Source organism: Lycium ferocissimum, chromosome 12 (genome assembly GCF_029784015.1).
Source record: "Lycium ferocissimum isolate CSIRO_LF1 chromosome 12, AGI_CSIRO_Lferr_CH_V1, whole genome shotgun sequence".
Lineage (NCBI taxonomy): Eukaryota > Viridiplantae > Streptophyta > Magnoliopsida > Solanales > Solanaceae > Lycium > Lycium ferocissimum.
The window spans coordinates 38,779,854-38,798,661 of NC_081353.1; the positions used below are offsets into that span (position 1 = coordinate 38,779,854).

General features: G+C 34.3%; 2 protein-coding genes and 1 long non-coding RNA gene across 4 annotated transcripts; 1 reads left to right on the forward strand and 2 right to left on the reverse strand.

Moving 5' to 3' along the window:
• The first annotated feature begins 5,946 nt into the window (after positions 1-5,946).
• Positions 5,947-8,330, forward strand: LOC132038913 (guanine nucleotide-binding protein subunit gamma 2-like). Its single transcript, XM_059429404.1, has 4 exons — positions 5,947-6,287; positions 6,697-6,749; positions 7,227-7,271; positions 7,994-8,330. The coding sequence occupies exons 1-4, from the start codon at positions 6,099-6,101 to the stop codon at positions 8,073-8,075; spliced, it is 369 nt and encodes a 122-aa protein (XP_059285387.1). The 5' UTR covers positions 5,947-6,098; the 3' UTR covers positions 8,076-8,330.
• Positions 8,331-8,760: 430 nt separating this feature from the next.
• LOC132038911 (phytochrome-interacting ankyrin-repeat protein 2-like) lies at positions 8,761-16,821 on the reverse strand. Of its 2 annotated transcripts, none has more exons than XM_059429402.1 (3): positions 15,515-16,821; positions 9,686-9,857; positions 8,761-9,154 (listed from the first exon to the last, which is right to left on the reverse strand). In XM_059429402.1, exons 1-3 carry the CDS (start codon positions 15,638-15,640, stop codon positions 8,940-8,942), a joined length of 513 nt encoding a protein of 170 aa, XP_059285385.1. In that variant the 5' UTR covers positions 15,641-16,821; the 3' UTR covers positions 8,761-8,939. The 2 variants fall into 2 exon arrangements, with proteins under 2 accessions (XP_059285385.1, XP_059285386.1); XM_059429403.1 differs by having other exon boundaries at positions 15,529-16,819.
• LOC132038914 (uncharacterized) lies at positions 13,979-14,356 on the reverse strand. The gene is made up of 3 exons (XR_009410312.1): positions 14,215-14,356; positions 14,121-14,168; positions 13,979-14,089 (listed from the first exon to the last, which is right to left on the reverse strand). It is a non-coding gene; the product is annotated as an uncharacterized LOC132038914 (long non-coding RNA).
• Positions 16,822-18,808: the final 1,987 nt, after the last annotated feature.

Below are 18,808 nucleotides of genomic sequence, written 5' to 3' on the forward strand. Positions count from 1 at the left end.
TGAGAAGATTAAAATTGAAGTAGTTGGGAAACTTTCACTTTTATTTCAAAAGTGTTTTAATCTTTATTTGTTTTTTTTCCTGTTTCAGTTTTTAATATTGTTATTAGAAGACATACCATATTTCTTATTCTCCTATCCATGGTAAGTTTGTACAATTTTTTCAAGCAGTGTTTTCTTTGACATTTGTATAAACATGTTATTTTCTAAACTCCGTATGTATAATATGTATTCCCTCAATTTTATTCCTTATGAACTTATTCTAGCATATAGTTTAAGAAAGAAAAAAAATTATGTACATCATTTTTGTTGAATAATACGTACTCTCTTGATTTTAGTTTTTATATAAAACCTTTTAGTTGTGTAGAGAGTTCACGAAAAGAGATTTTTTTTAAAAATATGTGGTCTTAAATATGCAATAAGTTTTTCAGAAAAATCTCAAGTATGTGGCGTCTTTCCCTTCCCCCATTAATGGGTCTAACATAATACAAATCTGCATTAGTCGAGCCAGTGAATTTCGAATATAAGATAAAATAAGAAACTTAAAGTAAATTGTTTAAGATATGAATAAAGGGTTATTTTCTTAACAGATTAATAAAAACAATTCACATAAAATAAAATGGATATATCACCCCACCTTTCAATAAGTATTTTCTTTGTAAAAAGTGTCAATAATTAAGAGTATATCGTCAAAACCTCAATTTTAAAGGGCTAGATGGCCTTTTTTTCTTAGATGCTTGTATTGGTCGTGTTGTGAAAAACAATGACAATATAACCTTTTGAATGGTGAGATGGAGATTTCGTTTTATTTGGATGAAGGTAGATGTAATAAATTTGCAGTACTTTCACTTTTAAGTGCTTAAGAAAGAAGGGATAAGATGATACATTGACATTATATAAAACATTCAGTGTTAATATAGGCTTACCAATTATAATAGGTTATTTACATTGTAATAACTCAGTAGAAGAATCGTAGATAAATATTTCATTAGTAAAGATTGATTTTCGTTTAAAAAATTGAAGGCATTATTTTTTTCTTATATTTTATTTATTTATTGTGACCGCGTTCACTAGTTTTGAATAAACTGGGATCTAAATAGATCTAGCATATTAGGGTTTTAAAATTTTCTCTTTCTCAATTTTTCCGGCAAGGATGTACAACCGGAGTCGGGCTACAAACACCTCGAGGCACCGGCACCAATGGATACACTCAAAGCAACAAGTTTTCCGTTAAGCCGAAGATTAACAAGGTTACCGTTAATGGCGGCAATGGTTTTGAGTCCAGTAGGGAACCGAATAAAGACATTGTTGAACATGATCGCAATCGTCAAATTCAGGTCAAGCTTCTCGTGTTTAGGTGGTTCAGTGGTTGGTACGTATTGTTTCATAACATGTCGTAGTATATCGTATTGCTTTGTATCGTATTATTAGGATGAATACAACGTTTCAATAGATTGTATCGTTTATAGTTAAACTCAAAGGTTTTCTATTATAAATCCGCTAAATTTCTCCTTTTTTGGGGGGGGGGGGGGGGGGGCATTTGAATCGTTAATCAAATGTTGGATTGAGGTCAAGCTTCTTGTATTAGAGGAAAAGCTCGTTGATCAAGGTTACACTGATGGTGAAATCGCTGAGAAGGTTCTAGAAGCGCGACAAAGCCTTGAAGCTGCTGTATTGAAGAATGCTGAAGAAATCACTTCATAAATGTAACTTTTTTGTTCCTGTTATTATATTGATATAAGGTATAATACATAAACATACCTCTTAACTCTTCCAAACTTAACTACGTTCTCCAACTTAGATTTGCACTAAGAACACCTTTAATCAGATAAAGTTGACACATAAACACAAAATGTATTACGACACCTTCAAAATTTATGCGCTACATCAAGATTTGTGTTTATGTGTTAACTTTATATAAGTTGAACTTACTTGCAGACACCCAAAATCGGAGCAAGATACTTCATAAAGATCAAGTTTGAGGGTGTTGTTTATGTATTACTTATCCATAAAGTTCTACCTTGTATGTGGGAGTAATTTCATATGTGCATTGTTGCTACTCATGCAAATTATACTGCGCTAAAAGCAATGCATAAACATATCATTCAAAGAATAGTTCTACAGTTTTGTTTACAGGCATTGTTGAATCCTACATTTGACAAACTAGTACATTTAATTGTTATTTTTTACTTTGATCAATAAAATACGTATTGTACACTTTTTTCTTTAATCATGTGTCGTCCGAATTGAATTTTCTTGGTAAGATGTTTAATAAGATGGCTAATAATGTGTATTGTTAGACATGTATACTCTTTTTCTTTCATTGGATTTTTTTCCACAAGGGTAGAGATAGCCTTTAGCCCTTTAGTATGTGGAATTTTGGCCCAAATTATACATATAGATTAAGAAATGCATTAAATATATCAAAAACTAAATTTTGACCCAAATACTAGCACTTGAAATGGTTGCCCTTAAAATTCAGAATTTATAAATTTCAAATTTGAAATCCGCCTTTATTTTCCCACATAATCTTTTCCTAATATAGTTTTAATGAAAATGGACAGTGTTGTGACATTCATATACGTACCTGTCTATCCTATCAATCATGTGAACTATACGTGTATGCATTAAATATTCCACTTCTTTCTTGTGACTTCATACCGGCCGATTAAATGCTTTGAAAATTGAAAGGCATACTCAAATGGCACTATCTAATAGGAGTAACAATTTCAGACGTCTTCTGTATATCTTGTCACAATTGTTCTACATTTTCTATTATTATATAACAAAAAAAACCATTTTGCTTACTTTTTCTTTATGCATTATGTCTTTGAAATTACTGGTCAGATTAATCTAGATTCTTGCGATCTTTCATCCTAAAAAGGGAGAAATGTTCCCTATTAAGAATTTCTTCTTCTTTAAATTCAAACCGAAAATCTCTAATTGTTAAGAGTTGGACAAATTTCATACGAGTAAATTTCCTAAAAGGTCACTCATGTTTTGAGAATTATCCAATAATATCACTTTTATTTCTTTTGGGACTAGAATATCACTCAAGTATGAGCCTGTTTGGATTGGCTTATTTTAAGTGTTTTTAAGCCAAAATAGCTTTTAAGCACTTTTGTGATGTTTGGATAAAACAAAAAAGTGTTTTTAAGCACATGTTTTTGAGCCTAAACAACAAAAATAAGCCAAAAGTCATAAGCTAGAATTTCTAACTTATGACTTTGGCTTATAAGTCAAAAGCCATAAACCCATCCAAACGGGCTCTATCACTATTTTCCTCAAAAAATATTAAACAAACAAAACACTCCTTCTCTCCTAATTGATGTGTCACGTCACATTAAAAATTTATTTTTTTCATAATAAATTTATTTAACTCATCAAACTCATTTTACCCGACCAATCCAAACTCATTTAACCAATCCATTTCAAACTCGGTTAACTTATGTTAAAATATTTATTATGTTATGGTGTTAAAAGTCATTACTTTTATAGTTTTCGTTTATCAAATAAAGCAAAGTCACTAAATTTGCACAATTGCAAACTTGGTTTGTAGCTAAGAGTTTTTATATTCATCATCTTTTTCCTCTTTTTTTTTTTGGCAAATTTAAGTAACTCTTTTTAAAAACGGGCACCTAAACTATGGAGGATTAAAAACCCCCCTGAACTTGCAACTTTATGCGTCGCGTCCCCCTTAAGTGTCCACATGGCACAGAATGTGACTTCAAATGTTCAAAATCGGCGCGTGGGGGGTCATTTTTGTCCACATCGACCCCCAACTTAAAAACTTAAAATAACCATTTTCCTTAATATTTTCCTTCCCAACGTCTCTCTCTATTCTCTTCCTATTTATACACCACAACCCCTTCTCCTCCACCATATATTAGAAATTTCAAGAATTCCTCCATTAAATTTCTTCTCTTTGCCATCAATTTTCTTCCTTTCCATTAATCTTTGAACCAATGATTTATAATACTAGACTAATTATGGGTTGCATTGTATAGCAAGATGTTAATTGTTAAACACCACGTAGGCACGAACCCATTGTTTAACGTGATACTAACTACTATTCGCTTAATTCTAACAATTTATTGTTAGGTTTTGAAGTATATATACGAGGATCCACACGAATCGGCAATATTGATTTGTTAATTTCTTTTTATAAAATTACCACAAACTCTAGACGGACGCAAAGTTTATGGTTACTTTAAATTTAATAGCTGGAAAATCTATTTATGTAAAAATATATTATGTCTCAAAATTCATACTTATGTTAATATTGTTAATTTGTAAACCGAGATTAAGCATGTGAGTCGGGAAATCGACAAGAAGATTAAAATGCAAGCTCTTTTTTTGGCATACTTTCTTAGAAATGCAAAAGTATGCTGGAGGGGCAGACTTTTAGTTATATTTTTAGTTATGCCGATAAGACATTAGACTTTTAACTAAAAGTCCTACACGTGTTTTAGAATTTTAGTACGGTCCGGCAACTTTTAGTTAATATTTAAATTTTCAATTAATTTAACATATGTTCCTTTAGTTATTTTGATTCTTTATATCGTTTCATATTGTATTGTCAATTATTAGTATATGAAAACTTTGATTCGTGATTTTTAGGTTCAATTTTTTTGGAATTAATGAAAATAACAAAAGAAAATATGAAAATGCGATTTTATCCTTAACAAGTATTTTGTTTTCATTTAAAGTTAATTATTTATTAAAATGTATGGAGGAGAAATGAATTTTTCCCCCTATACTTCCTAAAGAATAAATGTAATGGAAGTCGTATCAAACGTGCTTTCGTAGAGAACATCGAAGGAGACAAACCATCGCGCGAGGGTTGAAATTTTGACAAAAGAGGTTTAAATCCCAATGTTTAGTTTAAAGTTAAAATAAATGGGTAACTTGGCCAGTTGTAATTATCTACGTGGATATCTAACAACCACACGCATTTTTTACGTGTACGCGCGTGTTTACACGCTAAGGGGGCGCGGACATTATGGAGAAAAAGTTGCAAGTGAACCTATAACTATATTTCAGACTTCTTCCGTTCTTTTGGTGCATATAACAAATTAATTAATATTCGAATTGCTGTAAAAAATTGTTATCAATTTGGTTTCTATTTAAAGACACAGTAATGTTCATCTTCGCATCTTAACGGGTAAGAATAGCTAATGAGTTTATTTTCATGGTTATTGGTCAAATTATGTATTTGATGAGTTAAATAAAATTTAATGAATCTTGTTAATTAAGAGAGAAGAAATGTTTCATCCAGTAAAAGAAGAAATGTTTCCTTCTAAATATTTCTTCATTTAAAAATTCAAACCGAAAATCTCTAATTAATTTTTCTTAGAACATAAAAATCACATAAGTTTGGCCAAAATTATCAAACTTTTCCACCTTATACAATCTTACCAAATGAGAAAGCTTTTTATAACAAAAATTAATTTTTTCTAAAAATACAACATCAATTGATCAAACGTTAGTCCAATAAAAAGGAAAATTTAACATAAATAGTAATGTAACTACTTTTTAATATAATCCTCCCACATAAATAAAATTTGATAGAAGTTAATGAGGTTGGTGAAAATAATTATTAAAAATATATCTACTAACTTATAAGTCTTTTCTTACAAAATATAAATTTATGAATCAAGTTTTACATTTAAAAAATTTGAAATCATAATTTAAAATCCCAAATAATTTCCTTTAAAGAGATGAAAAATAATTAATTTTATTTCACGACATAAAATCATGACATGAAATCACATATCCAAACGCCTGTTAAAAAAATAAAAGTGATATTATTTCATCCACCTTTTTACGGAATTTGAAATTTCACACAGCACATCATATTCTTTTTGATGATACTATTTTGTTACTTTATTCCAAATTCCCGCAAATCTCAGTCCCCAACTAACCTTTTTGACCATATAATATTCCCTATGCTTACAACAACTCCTCCTTTGATCAACTTTCTTACAACCCCCGACATTGACTAGTCATTATTCATTTCTTTCATCTGTCGGTACAAAAAACAAACCACCAAACATAAGAAACACACAAATCAATATCCATTCTTCTCATTTTTTCCTTTAATGGAGTCATTATCATCATCTACTTCACAAGAACTCAATGAAATACAACAAACAGACCTTCCTTCATCATCATCATCATCATCCATAAGACCCGTTTCAAGAACTGGGGCTCCGAATAATATGGTTATGGGCAAACATCGTCTTGCTGCTGCAATTTCTGCTCTCAATCAGCAAATCCAATTCATTCAGGTTACTTTTCACTATTTTTCTTCAATTTTTGGTCCATCTTAGCCTTAAAAATACCTACTCTCTTCGTCCTAATTTATGTGATAAGCCTATAGTTTTAATTTTTTTTTGTAGGTTTTAAGACAAATTAGTTTTTAAGAAAGAAAAACATTTTTTATAAGAAAAACGGGCTCCTACTCCCTTCGTGTTCTCAAAATAAGATCGTAAAATAAGATATTTTTGCGACACTAAATAATTTCATTAAAGACAAAAGGAGAAGTTTTAAGTAAAATCATTTAAATGTGACATTTTTTTTGAGACAGACTAAAAAGAAAAGTGTATTCACATAAATTGGGACAGTGAGAGTACTATTTACTCTGTGTGTGTGTGTGTTTTTTTTTCCTGATTTGGGATTTTTCGTATTGTTATTTAGGAAGAATTGGATCAGCTTGATTCAATTGGTGAAGCCTCCATTGTTTGCAAAGAGTAAGTTCTTGAAAAAAAAAAAAACATTCCTTTTGTTTCAATTTATGTAATATAGACTGAATTGGTATGATTTTTTTTTTTTTTGAAGAAATATTATTATCTAAATCATGTCATAATACTTGTTGCGACTGTAAAATTGTTACCTTAAACATGTCCGAACATTTGTCTCAGACCCCACTTGTGGGATTACACTTGGTGTCTTGTTGTAAATATGTCACTAAATAGAGAATGTAAAATTATTTATTTTTATTAGCTGAATTTGATTGGTGATGGATCATGGATGGAATGACATTTAGCCACTAGCCAAAAATGAAATGTAGAATTGTTGATGAACTTTTAGATTTTTAGACAAGTCGTTTGTTAGATAGAATTTAAAAGTTAAACAAGAAAAGAAAATAAAAAAAAAATTCTCTAATCAACAATAAAAAAAAAAAAATTCTCTAATCAACTTAATTGGTTGTGTTTATTTGGTTGCAGATTAGTTTCAAGCGTTGAGTTAATACCCGATGCTCTGCTTCCAGTGTAAGATTTACCTTAATTTTCTGCTTTTATTTTATCATTATGGTTTAGAGTTTCTAAATTTTGAAACAAATTCTTATGTTTCAAAACAAAGAATAGTATGAAGTTAACCGATAGTTAATAGAAGAGTTTAAATAGATGTGAGTAGAGGCAAAAACAGTAGGTGATTTCTTTCTATTGTCTTAAGTTGTATGAATAGAATTACACCACACCTGCTCTGGTGGGAGGTAGCAAGTATCTCGTGAAACAAGACACCCTGAAAAAACTTAGTTAAGTGCATGGACTATAATCTCTTCATATAGTTTTGGACTATTATCACCACTTGAACTAACTTCTTTTATTGATTTCGGTCTATGGTCCATTTTTAAAATAAATAAATAAATAAATAAATGAAACTAGACTCATTCTTGATGTTGAGCTAACTGACGTTGGATCATCCCTGTTATGTTACTACATACTCCAAATGTTAAACCTTAAATTGAATAACATTTTTAGCTAGGCAGCTGAAAAAAATTCTACTGACTTGCTGTAATCATTTGTAATCGTCCTTAGTGTTTATTCCGAGTATAATAAGTGTATAATCAATGTGTAATGTATGCACATATTATACTGGTATAATGTATATGCACTGATTTATAAAAGATAAAGATTATGGTTCCCTCTTTTTAAATCTCTTGAAACAAGGTGTAAATGATTCTCAGAGAAAGTAGTGCTTATGCTTGCAGGACTAAAGGACCAATAAATGTTCATTTGGATCGATGGTTCCATGGAGCTAATGATTCAAAACGCAACAAACGCTGGATATGAAAGGAATTCAGAGTTTTAAGACCCTTTATTCCACACCAAATTGTGACAGAGATTTAAGTAAAGCAATTCCAATAGCATCTTCATTTTTGGTTTCTTCTGTAATTAGAAATTTCAATTTCTGTGATGAAAACAGACATGCAAGTTAATTTCAACCAAACAAATCTTGTATTTGAGTGGAGAAAGGCCAAAGAACCGGTCCATTATCCATTGAGTTTTAAATCATGCGCCAAATGGACCTCAGAAATTTCTCGGTTATCAGCAAAAAGGGTTAAACAACTTCAACCAAAATTACTTGTTGCTAGTTTCTCAGCTGCAAGAGACTAGTTATGGAATACTTTTAAGCCAGCAGCTCGGCATCAACAAGGTTGGAACTTGCATAAGCCAAGTGAAAGTTCAACGAAATGAAATGTTTACATCACAAGGTTTAATAAAGTTCAGACAAGAAGATTCAGAAACATTCACACAGCAGACAAACGTTTCGTTGAGCCTTTAACTACCATAGCAACTGAAGTGAATACCACATCACATTGTAGATTACTTGGTCAAAACTAATACAAGCGATCTACAAAGACAAACCATATATTCAAGGCTCCAAATCCAGCTGCAAGTCTGCAACTACCATAGCAACTGAAGTGAATACCACATCACATTGTAGATTACTTGGTCAAAACTAATACAAGCGATCTACAAAGACAAACCATATATTCAAGGCTCCAAATCCAGCTGCAAGTCTGCAACTGTGGAGTTTAATGACAACAATTCTAGATATGACAGTGGAATATGAATAGTGAAATCCAGAACATGGCTGTGCTTGTCAACATTTCTTCCTCGCGGAACATGTGCACAGAAAAGTCTTATTGCACTTTAGTTTCCCGAGCTGTAAGAGGCCTCACCAGATGATGAACTCTCTAGTTGCAGCAGCCTCATCTCCTCATAAGCCCATTCGAGACCAGGACAGTAGTGGAGTGGAGGATTGAACCTGGTATCATGGATGTCATCCGGCAAAAATGCACCATTTCTAATCAAGAATCTGATTGCTTTCCTCTTTCTTTCTTTAGCTGCATGATGTAGTGGAGTCCCTGGAACAAACAAACGAGCACAAAAGAAGATAAGAGATGTCAGAGAAGATGAACAATGATTAATTAAAACTGATAATGGGGAAAAGATGCTTAAAGGGTGTATTCAGTATGGAGGAAGTCATTTTCCAGAAAAAAATTTCCAATTTCCCATGTTCAATTGGTCAAAAATTTTGGGAAATATTTTATCTAGGGAAACAAGTTTATTAAAAATGAGGAAAATGATTTCCCTAGTGAAAGTAGGGAAAACAAGTTACACACGTGGCATTCCACATTGATTGTGTCTTTCCCATCCTCCAACTCACCTCATCATCACCCCCACCCTCGTAGCTCCCATCCCTACCCCCCCCCCCCCCCCGCGCCCCCAAAAACCCCTATCCCTCACCCCACCTCCCATAGTATTTGTCGAGATTATATATAATGCATTTAGGATAATATTTTTTGTTTATGTACCGAACAAGAAAATAAGTAAGGAACCCACATATTTTTCTGAAAAACATTTTCCTTCACACCCTAATGAATATTAATACTTACATCCACAGGCACCCTTGGTTCGTGCATCAATATCAGCACCTCTCTCAAGCAATGCATCCATAACTCGGAGGTGACCACCCTTAGCAGCAAGATGAAGTGGAGTCACACCGAGCGACTTTCGGCCCTCAGCAGTCACATTTGCATCCATGCCTTCATTAAGAAGTCTCTTAACCTGTTTGATAAATATAAAAAACAATCAGAATAACATAACCAATGGAAAGCAAGGCAAAGATATTACAGTGAGAAGAAAGGGTTTAAAAGGCATGGATCTCTCGGAAGTACACATGCATAAGAAACTCTCATAGCATAAGTTACTTCTTTAAAAGAATAAAGAAACAAATAAAAAATCAGAAAAAGGAAGCAAGGTAAACCGAAAATGTAATGAAAAGGGGCTGATAATACCGAGAAAAGCTACATTCTGCAATGAAATACTATCGCGACAGGAAAAGATTGAGCAAACGTTTGTGACAAAATCGAAATCAGTTAATCTTAGTATTCAGTTGAACAAAAAAATCGTGTGAGCAAACTGCAACCTACTAAAATTTCTTTATCTAAGGGGATCAATCTTATCACTTCGCCTCACTCTTGGAAGTACAAATGATTGTTGTCTATGTGATTTCCTCTATGAAACGGAAGAGTAAGGGTCTCTGCCCAAAGATTGTTAATGAATTAAAGATGATCAAATCAATGGTTTCCTTCCAACTTTAGCCATATTTCCTAATAATATTTGATATTGTGAAGATGAGCATACCAGCATAAGCTGAACTTTAGCATAACAGATTCAACGCCACTGAGGGATGGAAATAAAAACTTCATAACTTTCTACGGAGCTAAAAATATGACGAAAAGACTTCAATTTTCCTTTCTCAATACGTAGCATTGTGTTGTTGCTTCATGGACCTTACATATTTGCTGTTTTCTTTGGACAACATAAGAGTCAATGGAATAAGCTTTAAGGAGTCTTCTGTTTACAAAATTCTCTTCAGAAGAGCTATCCAGTTGCCTAATACAAGATTCTTCTCATGTCCTAATAGGCTATCCCTCTTATCAAATGTAACACTTTCTTTGTAGGATTCTCCCCTTAAGACGCAATGATGACAACCGTAGGCATCAAGTGGAGATGAAGAGGGGAAAAAAAAATGGAAGATACGATGGCGCAATTTTTCTCTCTTTTTTGTTTGGGTTTTGGGAGGTGCACAAATTTTATACTGGCAAAAAATTTTGTTTATATGCTGAGAAATCATTTTCCTCATTTTTAAGAAACAAATTGGTTCACGTGGAATCCCTTCGCAGATTATGAATCCTGCAATTGCATCTGGAATTGGAGAATTTCAACAAATTGGTCCACTTGGAATTCCCCCGCAGATTATGAATCCTGCAATTGCATCCGATTCTGACCAGTCTTCTATTGCATGTAACGGGTTGCCACCACTTCCTTGGTATGAAGACAATGTTCATAACCATCAGGTGGTCCAAACCCCATCAGTTATTTTTACTTCTAATTGGACTAAATTGATCATGGTCAAGGCTTGCAAAGCTTTTGGGGTTAATGTCGTCGGATTCGAACATGAACTGTTTGACATGATCATAAGGATGGAACAAAGGAGGCAGCAGCAGCAGCAACAGATGGTATCTTCAGAGAGCGGGTCAAAGCCAAAAAAGAAGAAAGGGGCAACTGAGTTAAAAAGATTATCTTCACGTTTAATTCAGGATGCCGAGCCATCAAGGTTGAGGGGTAGGTTTCACAAAGCACAGTCAAGATGAAATTAAAAATCTTAAGCTGGCATGTCAGGGGTTTGAATGGAAGTCAGAAAAGGAGTACCATTAAATCTCTATTGATGAACTGGAAGGCTGATATAGTTTGTTTGCAAGAGACTAAAATTGAGGATTGGTCACATCAACTTGTAGGCTCTCTCTGGGCTAATAGATGGGCTAGCTGGGCAGTTTTACAAGCTAGTGGAACCCGGGGGGGAATTCTAATAATATGGGACAAAAGGCTGTGGAAAAGCATCATCATTGAGCCTGGAACATATTCAGTTTCCGTAATTCAGGAGAGTCTGCAAAAGCAATTCAGGTGGTGTTTCACTGGGGTGTATGGTCCACATAGCAATAATGAAAGGGAGGATCTTTGGTATGAACTAGCTTCTATAAGGGGCACTTGGGACGGTTATTGGGTGTTGGGAGGAGACTTTCATGTGTGTAGATTTGATTATGAGAAATTCAATTGTCACAGAAGGACAAGCGCATGAAAACTTTCTCACATACTATACTAGATTTGGGTCTCATGGATTTGCCTCTTCTGGGAGCTCAATACACTTGGTCTAGAGGAACTGAACAATTGCAGGCATCACGATTAGACAGATTCTTGATTTCTCCAGATTGGAATGACTGTTTTAAGGCTATAAAACAAATAGCTCTCCCTAGAGTGGATTCTGATCATAAGCCTTTGATGTTGGAGTGTGGGGACTGCGATTCTAGCACATCTTACTTCAAGTTTGAAAATATGTGGCTGCAGACAGAGGGGTTTTTTGATTGTGTAAAAGCTTGGTGGAATAGTTATGAGGTTGTGAGTAGTCTTGATTTCATTCTAACACAGAAGACTGGAACAGAGAGGTATTTGGGAAGTTGGAAGACCAAAGAAGCAAGGCTCTAAATGAACTTTCAAGACTGGAGCAATCTTCTGAAGGTAGAATCCTTACGGAAGATGAAAAGATTCAATTGCTTAATTTGCAGGCTCAGATAGAAGAAGTAGCAAGGATTGAAGAGATATCTTGGAGACAAAAGTCAAGATGTCTACGGCTCAGAGATGGGGATAGAAACACAAAGTTTTTCCAAAACATGGCTAATGCATAGAAGGTATAACTGCATTGACAAGCTACAAGTAAGGGGGTCCATTACTGAAGACAAAGAAGAAATCAAAGAGGAGATTTTGAGCTTCTATCAACAGTTGTATAGAGAGAATGAACCTTGGAGACCATCGGTTAGATTTGATAATCTAGCTAGAATCTCTCAAGAAGAAAAGATCTGGCTGGAAAGGGAGTTTGAAGAAGATGAGATTCATTCAGTCATTAAAAATTGTGCTCCAGATAAGGCAGCAGGGCCGGATGGCTTTACTATGGCCTTTTTTCAACATGCTTGGGAGATCATCAAAAATGAGACCATCAATGCCTTGAAGCACTTCTATCACCACTGTCACATGGTCAAATGCATCAATGCTTCCTTCATATCCTTGATTCCTAAGAAGAAAGGGGCAATCGAACTCAAGGATTACAGACCAATCAGCCTAATTAGTAGTGTCTACAAAATTGCATCAAAGCTACTTGCAGAAAGACTCAAAACACTGATCGGGAAATTGGTGTCGGGGAGTCAGAACGCTTTTGTTAGGGGAAGGCAAATCACAGATGCATCACTCATTGCTAATGAGGCTCTAGATTGGAGACTAAAGGGTGGAGAACCAGGGTTGCTATTCAAGCTAGACATAGAGAAGGCTTTTGACAAAGTGAGCTGGTCATATTTCCTTAACATTCTGAGGCGTATGGGCTTTGGAAACAGGTGGATAAAGTATAGCATCTCTACTGTCAAATATTCCATTTTGGTTAACAGGGGACTTGTGGGGTTCTTTTCCCCTCATAGAGGCATCAGGCAGGGTGATCCGATCTCACCCTTTTTTGTTCATTTTGGCAATGGAAGGACTTAGCAAAATGTTGCAGACAGCTATTCATTTGCAATGGATTGTGCCATTTAAGATAGGACGGAACCCAAGACCTCAAACTGATGTCTCTCATCTGTTGTATGCAGATGATACTCTGATCTTTTGTGGTGCTGAGAGATCACAAGTGACAAAGCTTAACTTAACCTTATTTATTTTTGAAGCTATTTAAGGTCTGCATATGAACATGCTTAAGAGCACTATCTATCCTGTTAATGATGTATCAAATATGGAAGAGCTAGCAGATATCATGGGTTGCAAGATTGGATCATTTCCTTCCACTTAGTTGGGTCTTCCTCTGGGTGCTAAATACAAATCTACTGAAATCTAGACAGGAATTATTGAAAAGTTTGAAAAGAAATTGGCAACTTGGCAAATGCAGTGTCTTTCATTTGGTGGCAGGCTGACACTGATCAACAGTGTTCTTGACAGCTTATCTACTTACTATATGGCCCTGTTTCAAATTCCAACTGATGTTCTGGAGCAGATTGCCAAGTTAAGGAGAGATTTTCTCTGGGAAGGCAACAGTGAGGACCACAAATACCATCTCATCAAGTGGGAGAAGGCGACTCAACCAAAACTTCAAGGAGGTCTTGGAATCAAGGACCTTGCAGCTCATGACAAAAGCATGATGATGAAGTGGCTTTGGAGATTCAGCCTGGAGGATGCAGGGATATGGAAAGATGTTGTGATAGCTAAACATGGAATATTGGATCATTGGTGCACAAAGGCATGGAATATTGGATCATTGGTGCACAAAGGCCTCTAATCTTCCTTATGGAGTGGGTCTCTGGAAGGGTATTAGAAGATTGTGGGACACCTTTATTCAACAGACTCATTTTGAAGTGGACAATGGCTCACTCTTAAGATTTTGGAAGGACAAATGGGTTGGAAGTACCATTCTTCAGGATGACTTTCCAAATTTGTTCAGAATAGCTCAAGATCCCAATTCTGTAATTGCTGCTAACAGAGAAGGGAACATTTGGGATCTGTCTTTCAGAAGAAACATGTACGATTGGGAAGTGAATGAGTTGCTAGACCTTTTTTTGAGACTTCAACAATGTCACATCAATCCCCAGGCAGCGGACAAACTCAAATGGGGGCAACACAGTGGAGAATCTTCACAGTCAAGGAAGGGTACCATCAAATGTGCTCTAGAAACCCATTCATAGACAATTGGCCCTGGAAGCTCATTTGGAGAACAAAACTACCGCTTAAAGTCATATGTTTCACTTGGACAGCTCTATATGAGGCTTGTCTTACTCAAGACAACCTGATGAAAAGGAACACTCAGCTTCCAAGCAGATGTCATATGTGCAGAAAGGAGGTTGAAACTACCAGGCATCTTTTCCTTTTCCTCCACTGTGAAGTGGCCTCAGAAATCTGGAATCTGTTTTTTTGCCTCTTTGGTGTTAATTGGACCATCCCCCGCTCAATAAAGGAAGCTTATGAGATCTGGAATCTATGGAAAGTTGACAAAGCCATCAAGAAGATCTGGAACATGGTACCAGCTTGTATATTTTGATGTATCTGGTTAGAAAGGAATAGGAGATGTCTTCAGGGGGTGTCGACACCTTTGGGTCTTTTGAGAGCAAGGTGTATTGCCAATTTGTTTAGTTGAACCAAATTGGTCCCTGTAGATAATGCAGAACAACTTTTGGATTTTACTAGCTCATTAATTCTAGCTTAGATACTTGTTGTACAGCCAGCCAGTCTTTTTTTGTAAGCTCAAATGCTATATCTTGTAATTATTGCATCTTCTTGATGCCTTTGATTAATACCACTTACTTCATCCAAAAAAAATAAAAAATCAAATAAGTTTCTTCGCTACTAATTCACAACGGTACATAAATTTCAATCCCGTAGTTCTTTCCTAAAGGTATCATCTTGCGGGATACTCTATGAATCAAGGTGCAACTTTATAGAAGAGTACAACTAGTTTGTCTCTTCTTCTCGCCAAGCTCCTATTAGTATTAACTAAATTTACATAAATAGTCAATATTTCCTAGTATCTGTATGTATTAAAAATAAGTTCATATATTGAACACACAAATTACATTGAACAGTATAAAATGTATAATAATACACTATCAAAGATGCAACATAAAAAGAAAATATACCTCTTTCAGGTCACCTTTCCGAGCAACAATATGAAGCAGAGTCCAACCTCGGTCATCCATATCACCACCTCCACTAACCTGCATTCTTCTCGACCCCCTACTTATATTCAATCGCTCTTCTTGCATTTCTCTTTTTTTCTGTTTCCCACTTTACTAAACCAAGCTCCAAATTCCAGAAATACAAACCTCAACCACAACAAAAAAAACACCAATATTCCCTCACAATCAACAAGTTCTAACACACAACTCTATGAGTAAATCTCAAGACTCTTTTACATCACTAAAAACACAATCTTTCTGATGAGATTGTTATTATCTTCTGATTGCCCAAACAACCAACAAATTCTTGAGCAACTAATAAGACCCAAAAGAGGTAATAATTTCAAAGACCCTTTAGTTCAATTTACATGATTGATTGAAAAAAGAACCAAGAAAACAAAATAGTGGTAAAAAAAAAAAAAAAAAAAAAGGGAGGGCTTAAGGAGAGGAATGATTAGCCAAGTTGTAAGGACCAAATGGATTCAAACCAGGTCCAAAAACAGAAGATTAGTGAGCTTAATTGCATTCAAAACACAATCTTTCTGATGAGATTGTTCTATTTTTATGATTATACCCAAAAAAGTGATAATTTCAAAGACCCTTTACTTCAATTTAGATGATTGATTGAAAAAAGAGAACCAAGAAAACAAAATAGTGGCCAAAAAAAAAAAGGAGGGTTTAACCAGAGGAATGATTAGCTAAGTTGTAAGGAGCAAAGGGATTCAAACCAGGGCAAAAAACAAGAAGATCAGTGAGCTTAATTGCATTCAAAACACAATCTTTCTGATGTAATACCCAAAAAAGTGATAATTTCAAAGACTCTTTACTTCAATTTAGATGATTGATTGAAAAACAAGAACCAAGAAAACAAAATTGTAGCAAAAAAATAAGAGGTATTAGCGAGAGGAATGATTAGCCAAGTTGTAAGGAGCAAAGGGATTCAAACCAGGTCCAAAAACACGAAGATTAGTGAGTTTAATTGCATTTACAGACAAAGAAGTAGCAAAACAAAGAAGGGAAGATATCATCATAATGAAATTAATACTAAAACAAACAAATATATATATCCAAATTCTAATAGCAGTAGTTATATGAATCCTAAACCAATTTGGAATGTATTTGGCGGTTGCATATATGTGTTTGATATTGGGATTATTGTGCTTGCTTTGTAAGTAAAAAGGGGTTTGACAGAAAAATGAAACCCTAGAAACTGCAGGGGATTTTTCAGTATGGAATTTGGTACACAATAGATGTATATAGTTCTAGGAGGAATTTACCATACATTCCTTTGTTTTTAGTTTTTACTAGAGTGCAAATGTGGTCCATGAAATAAGATTCAATGAGTTCTAAGTCCATCTTCTATTTTGTCCCAAATGGTAGTCTTAAGATTCTTTTATTGTCGTGGTCGAGTCAGCTCGTGCACACGTCGACTAATTATATATCCCAGTTCCATCAAAGATAAGTAACAAGTTATCCCGCCCACTCGACTAATTCCACGGGCCCATTCCTGCATATTTTTCTTTTGAGTCGAGGGTTCATCGAAAATAGCCTCTCTACCTCACAGAGGTAGGGGTAACGCAACGCATACATTTTATCCTACCCATACCTTAGTGTGAGACTACACTAGTCACTAGGTATGTTGTTGTCGATACCGAATAACTCGGTCTCTGAGTACGTACTATCACTCATCAACGAGTAACTCTATCAACTTGACTAATTCCAAAATGTATCTATTACTTTCCACTAGTACATGTACTAAGTAACAAGTCTGTTCTATTTTGTCCCAAATGGTAGCCTTAATTTTTTTTATAATTGTCTTATAATCGGTGTCATCTTATGCATACTTCAACTAATTTCATAGGATAACTCTATCCACTTGACTAATTTCATAAAGTAATTGTTGCCTCCCACCAACACAGGTATACCGAGTAACTCCATCCATTAAGACTTGGACATATGTGAAGAAATTACCTAATAATTTTGTCTCTGCTGAAATTTGAATCCAAATCTCAGGGTAGTCGACTAACTTCATTGATCGCTAGTCATATTCTTGGATGCGTAACCTTAAGATTAAGATATCTTATTTTACATATTTGATTATTAAAATATCACATCCAAATTTAAATACTGAATAACTAAAAAAAAATAAAAAAAATTAAACATCTGAATATGTATAATTTGAATTAACCATATATGAATGGGGATGTAACAAAAGTTTATGTTTATTGCATGCATGCAGACACGCGATCAAAGGTCTTGCCCCAATTTCATAGGATAACTCTATCCACTTGACTAATTTCATAAAATACCCGCTGTCTCCCACCAACACCGGTAGACCGAGTAACTCCATCCATTAAGATTTGGACATATGTGAAAAAGTTACCTACTAATTTTGTCTCCACTAAAATTTGAATCTAAATCTCATGGTTGCCGACGAACTTTATTGATCACTAGTCATATTCTTGGATGCGATAACCTTAAGATATCTTATTTTACATACATATTTGATTATTAAAATATCATATCTAAATTTAAATACTGAATAATTAAAACAAATACTTTTTAAACATCTGAATATTTATAATTTGAATTAGCCATATATGAAGTGGGATGTAAAAACAGTTTATGTGTGTTGCATGCATGCAGACAAGGATATAAGGTCTTGCCCCAATGTTTGTACATGCTCTTAATTACCCGCCCCAAAGGGTCATAGATTGACTTGTCAATTGATTTTGATCTTGATTTGCATGGGACCAAAAATGAATAGGATAGCATTATTGTGAGCAGAGTAGAATTTATGATTTAAATATTATGGATTTAACCTTTAAGATTATTAAGATAATTCAGATCGAAAATTTAACCTCTATTGATTTAATCTTAAGATTTTTAGCATTGAACCCATTATATTTTAAAAGTTATGAGTTCATATCTACTATTTATTATAATTTTTTACATATAAATTTATACTCCGCATAGAAAGTTAGGCCCTTTCTACAAGGCTAGATACGCTTGTGGATTAATTCATGACATTTTTAACCAAAAAAGCCAAATATACCCCTGTGTTGCTGTTGAAAAAAGGTCAAATATACACTTTTTTATATTTTGGATCCAAATATTTGGTAAATTTGTTAGGTGAAGCAATTTAATTTTAGATCTCATAGCATGTGCTTCTGATCATGTCATGTCAGCTACATTATTGCTTGGACAAAAATGACTTTCATTATTGTCTTTCTCATCCCTAAGAAGGAAATGGTT

Bases quoted from the DNA above. Each gene is read 5' to 3' on its own strand.
- LOC132038913 (XM_059429404.1), top strand. From the start codon at position 6,099: ATGGAGTCATTATCATCATCTACTTCACAAGAACTCAATGAAATACAA. The intron at 6,288-6,696 runs GTTACTTTTCAC...ATTGTTATTTAG, and splicing joins AGCAAATCCAATTCATTCAG to GAAGAATTGGATCAGCTTGA. The intron at 6,750-7,226 runs GTAAGTTCTTGA...ATTTGGTTGCAG, and splicing joins GCCTCCATTGTTTGCAAAGA to ATTAGTTTCAAGCGTTGAGT.
- LOC132038911 (XM_059429402.1), bottom strand. From the start codon at position 15,640: ATGCAAGAAGAGCGATTGAATATAAGTAGGGGGTCGAGAAGAATGCAG. The intron at 9,858-15,514 runs GTATATTTTCTT...TTTATCAAACAG, and splicing joins GGAAAGGTGACCTGAAAGAG to GTTAAGAGACTTCTTAATGA. The intron at 9,155-9,685 runs GTAAGTATTAAT...TGTTTGTTCCAG, and splicing joins AACCAAGGGTGCCTGTGGAT to GGACTCCACTACATCATGCA.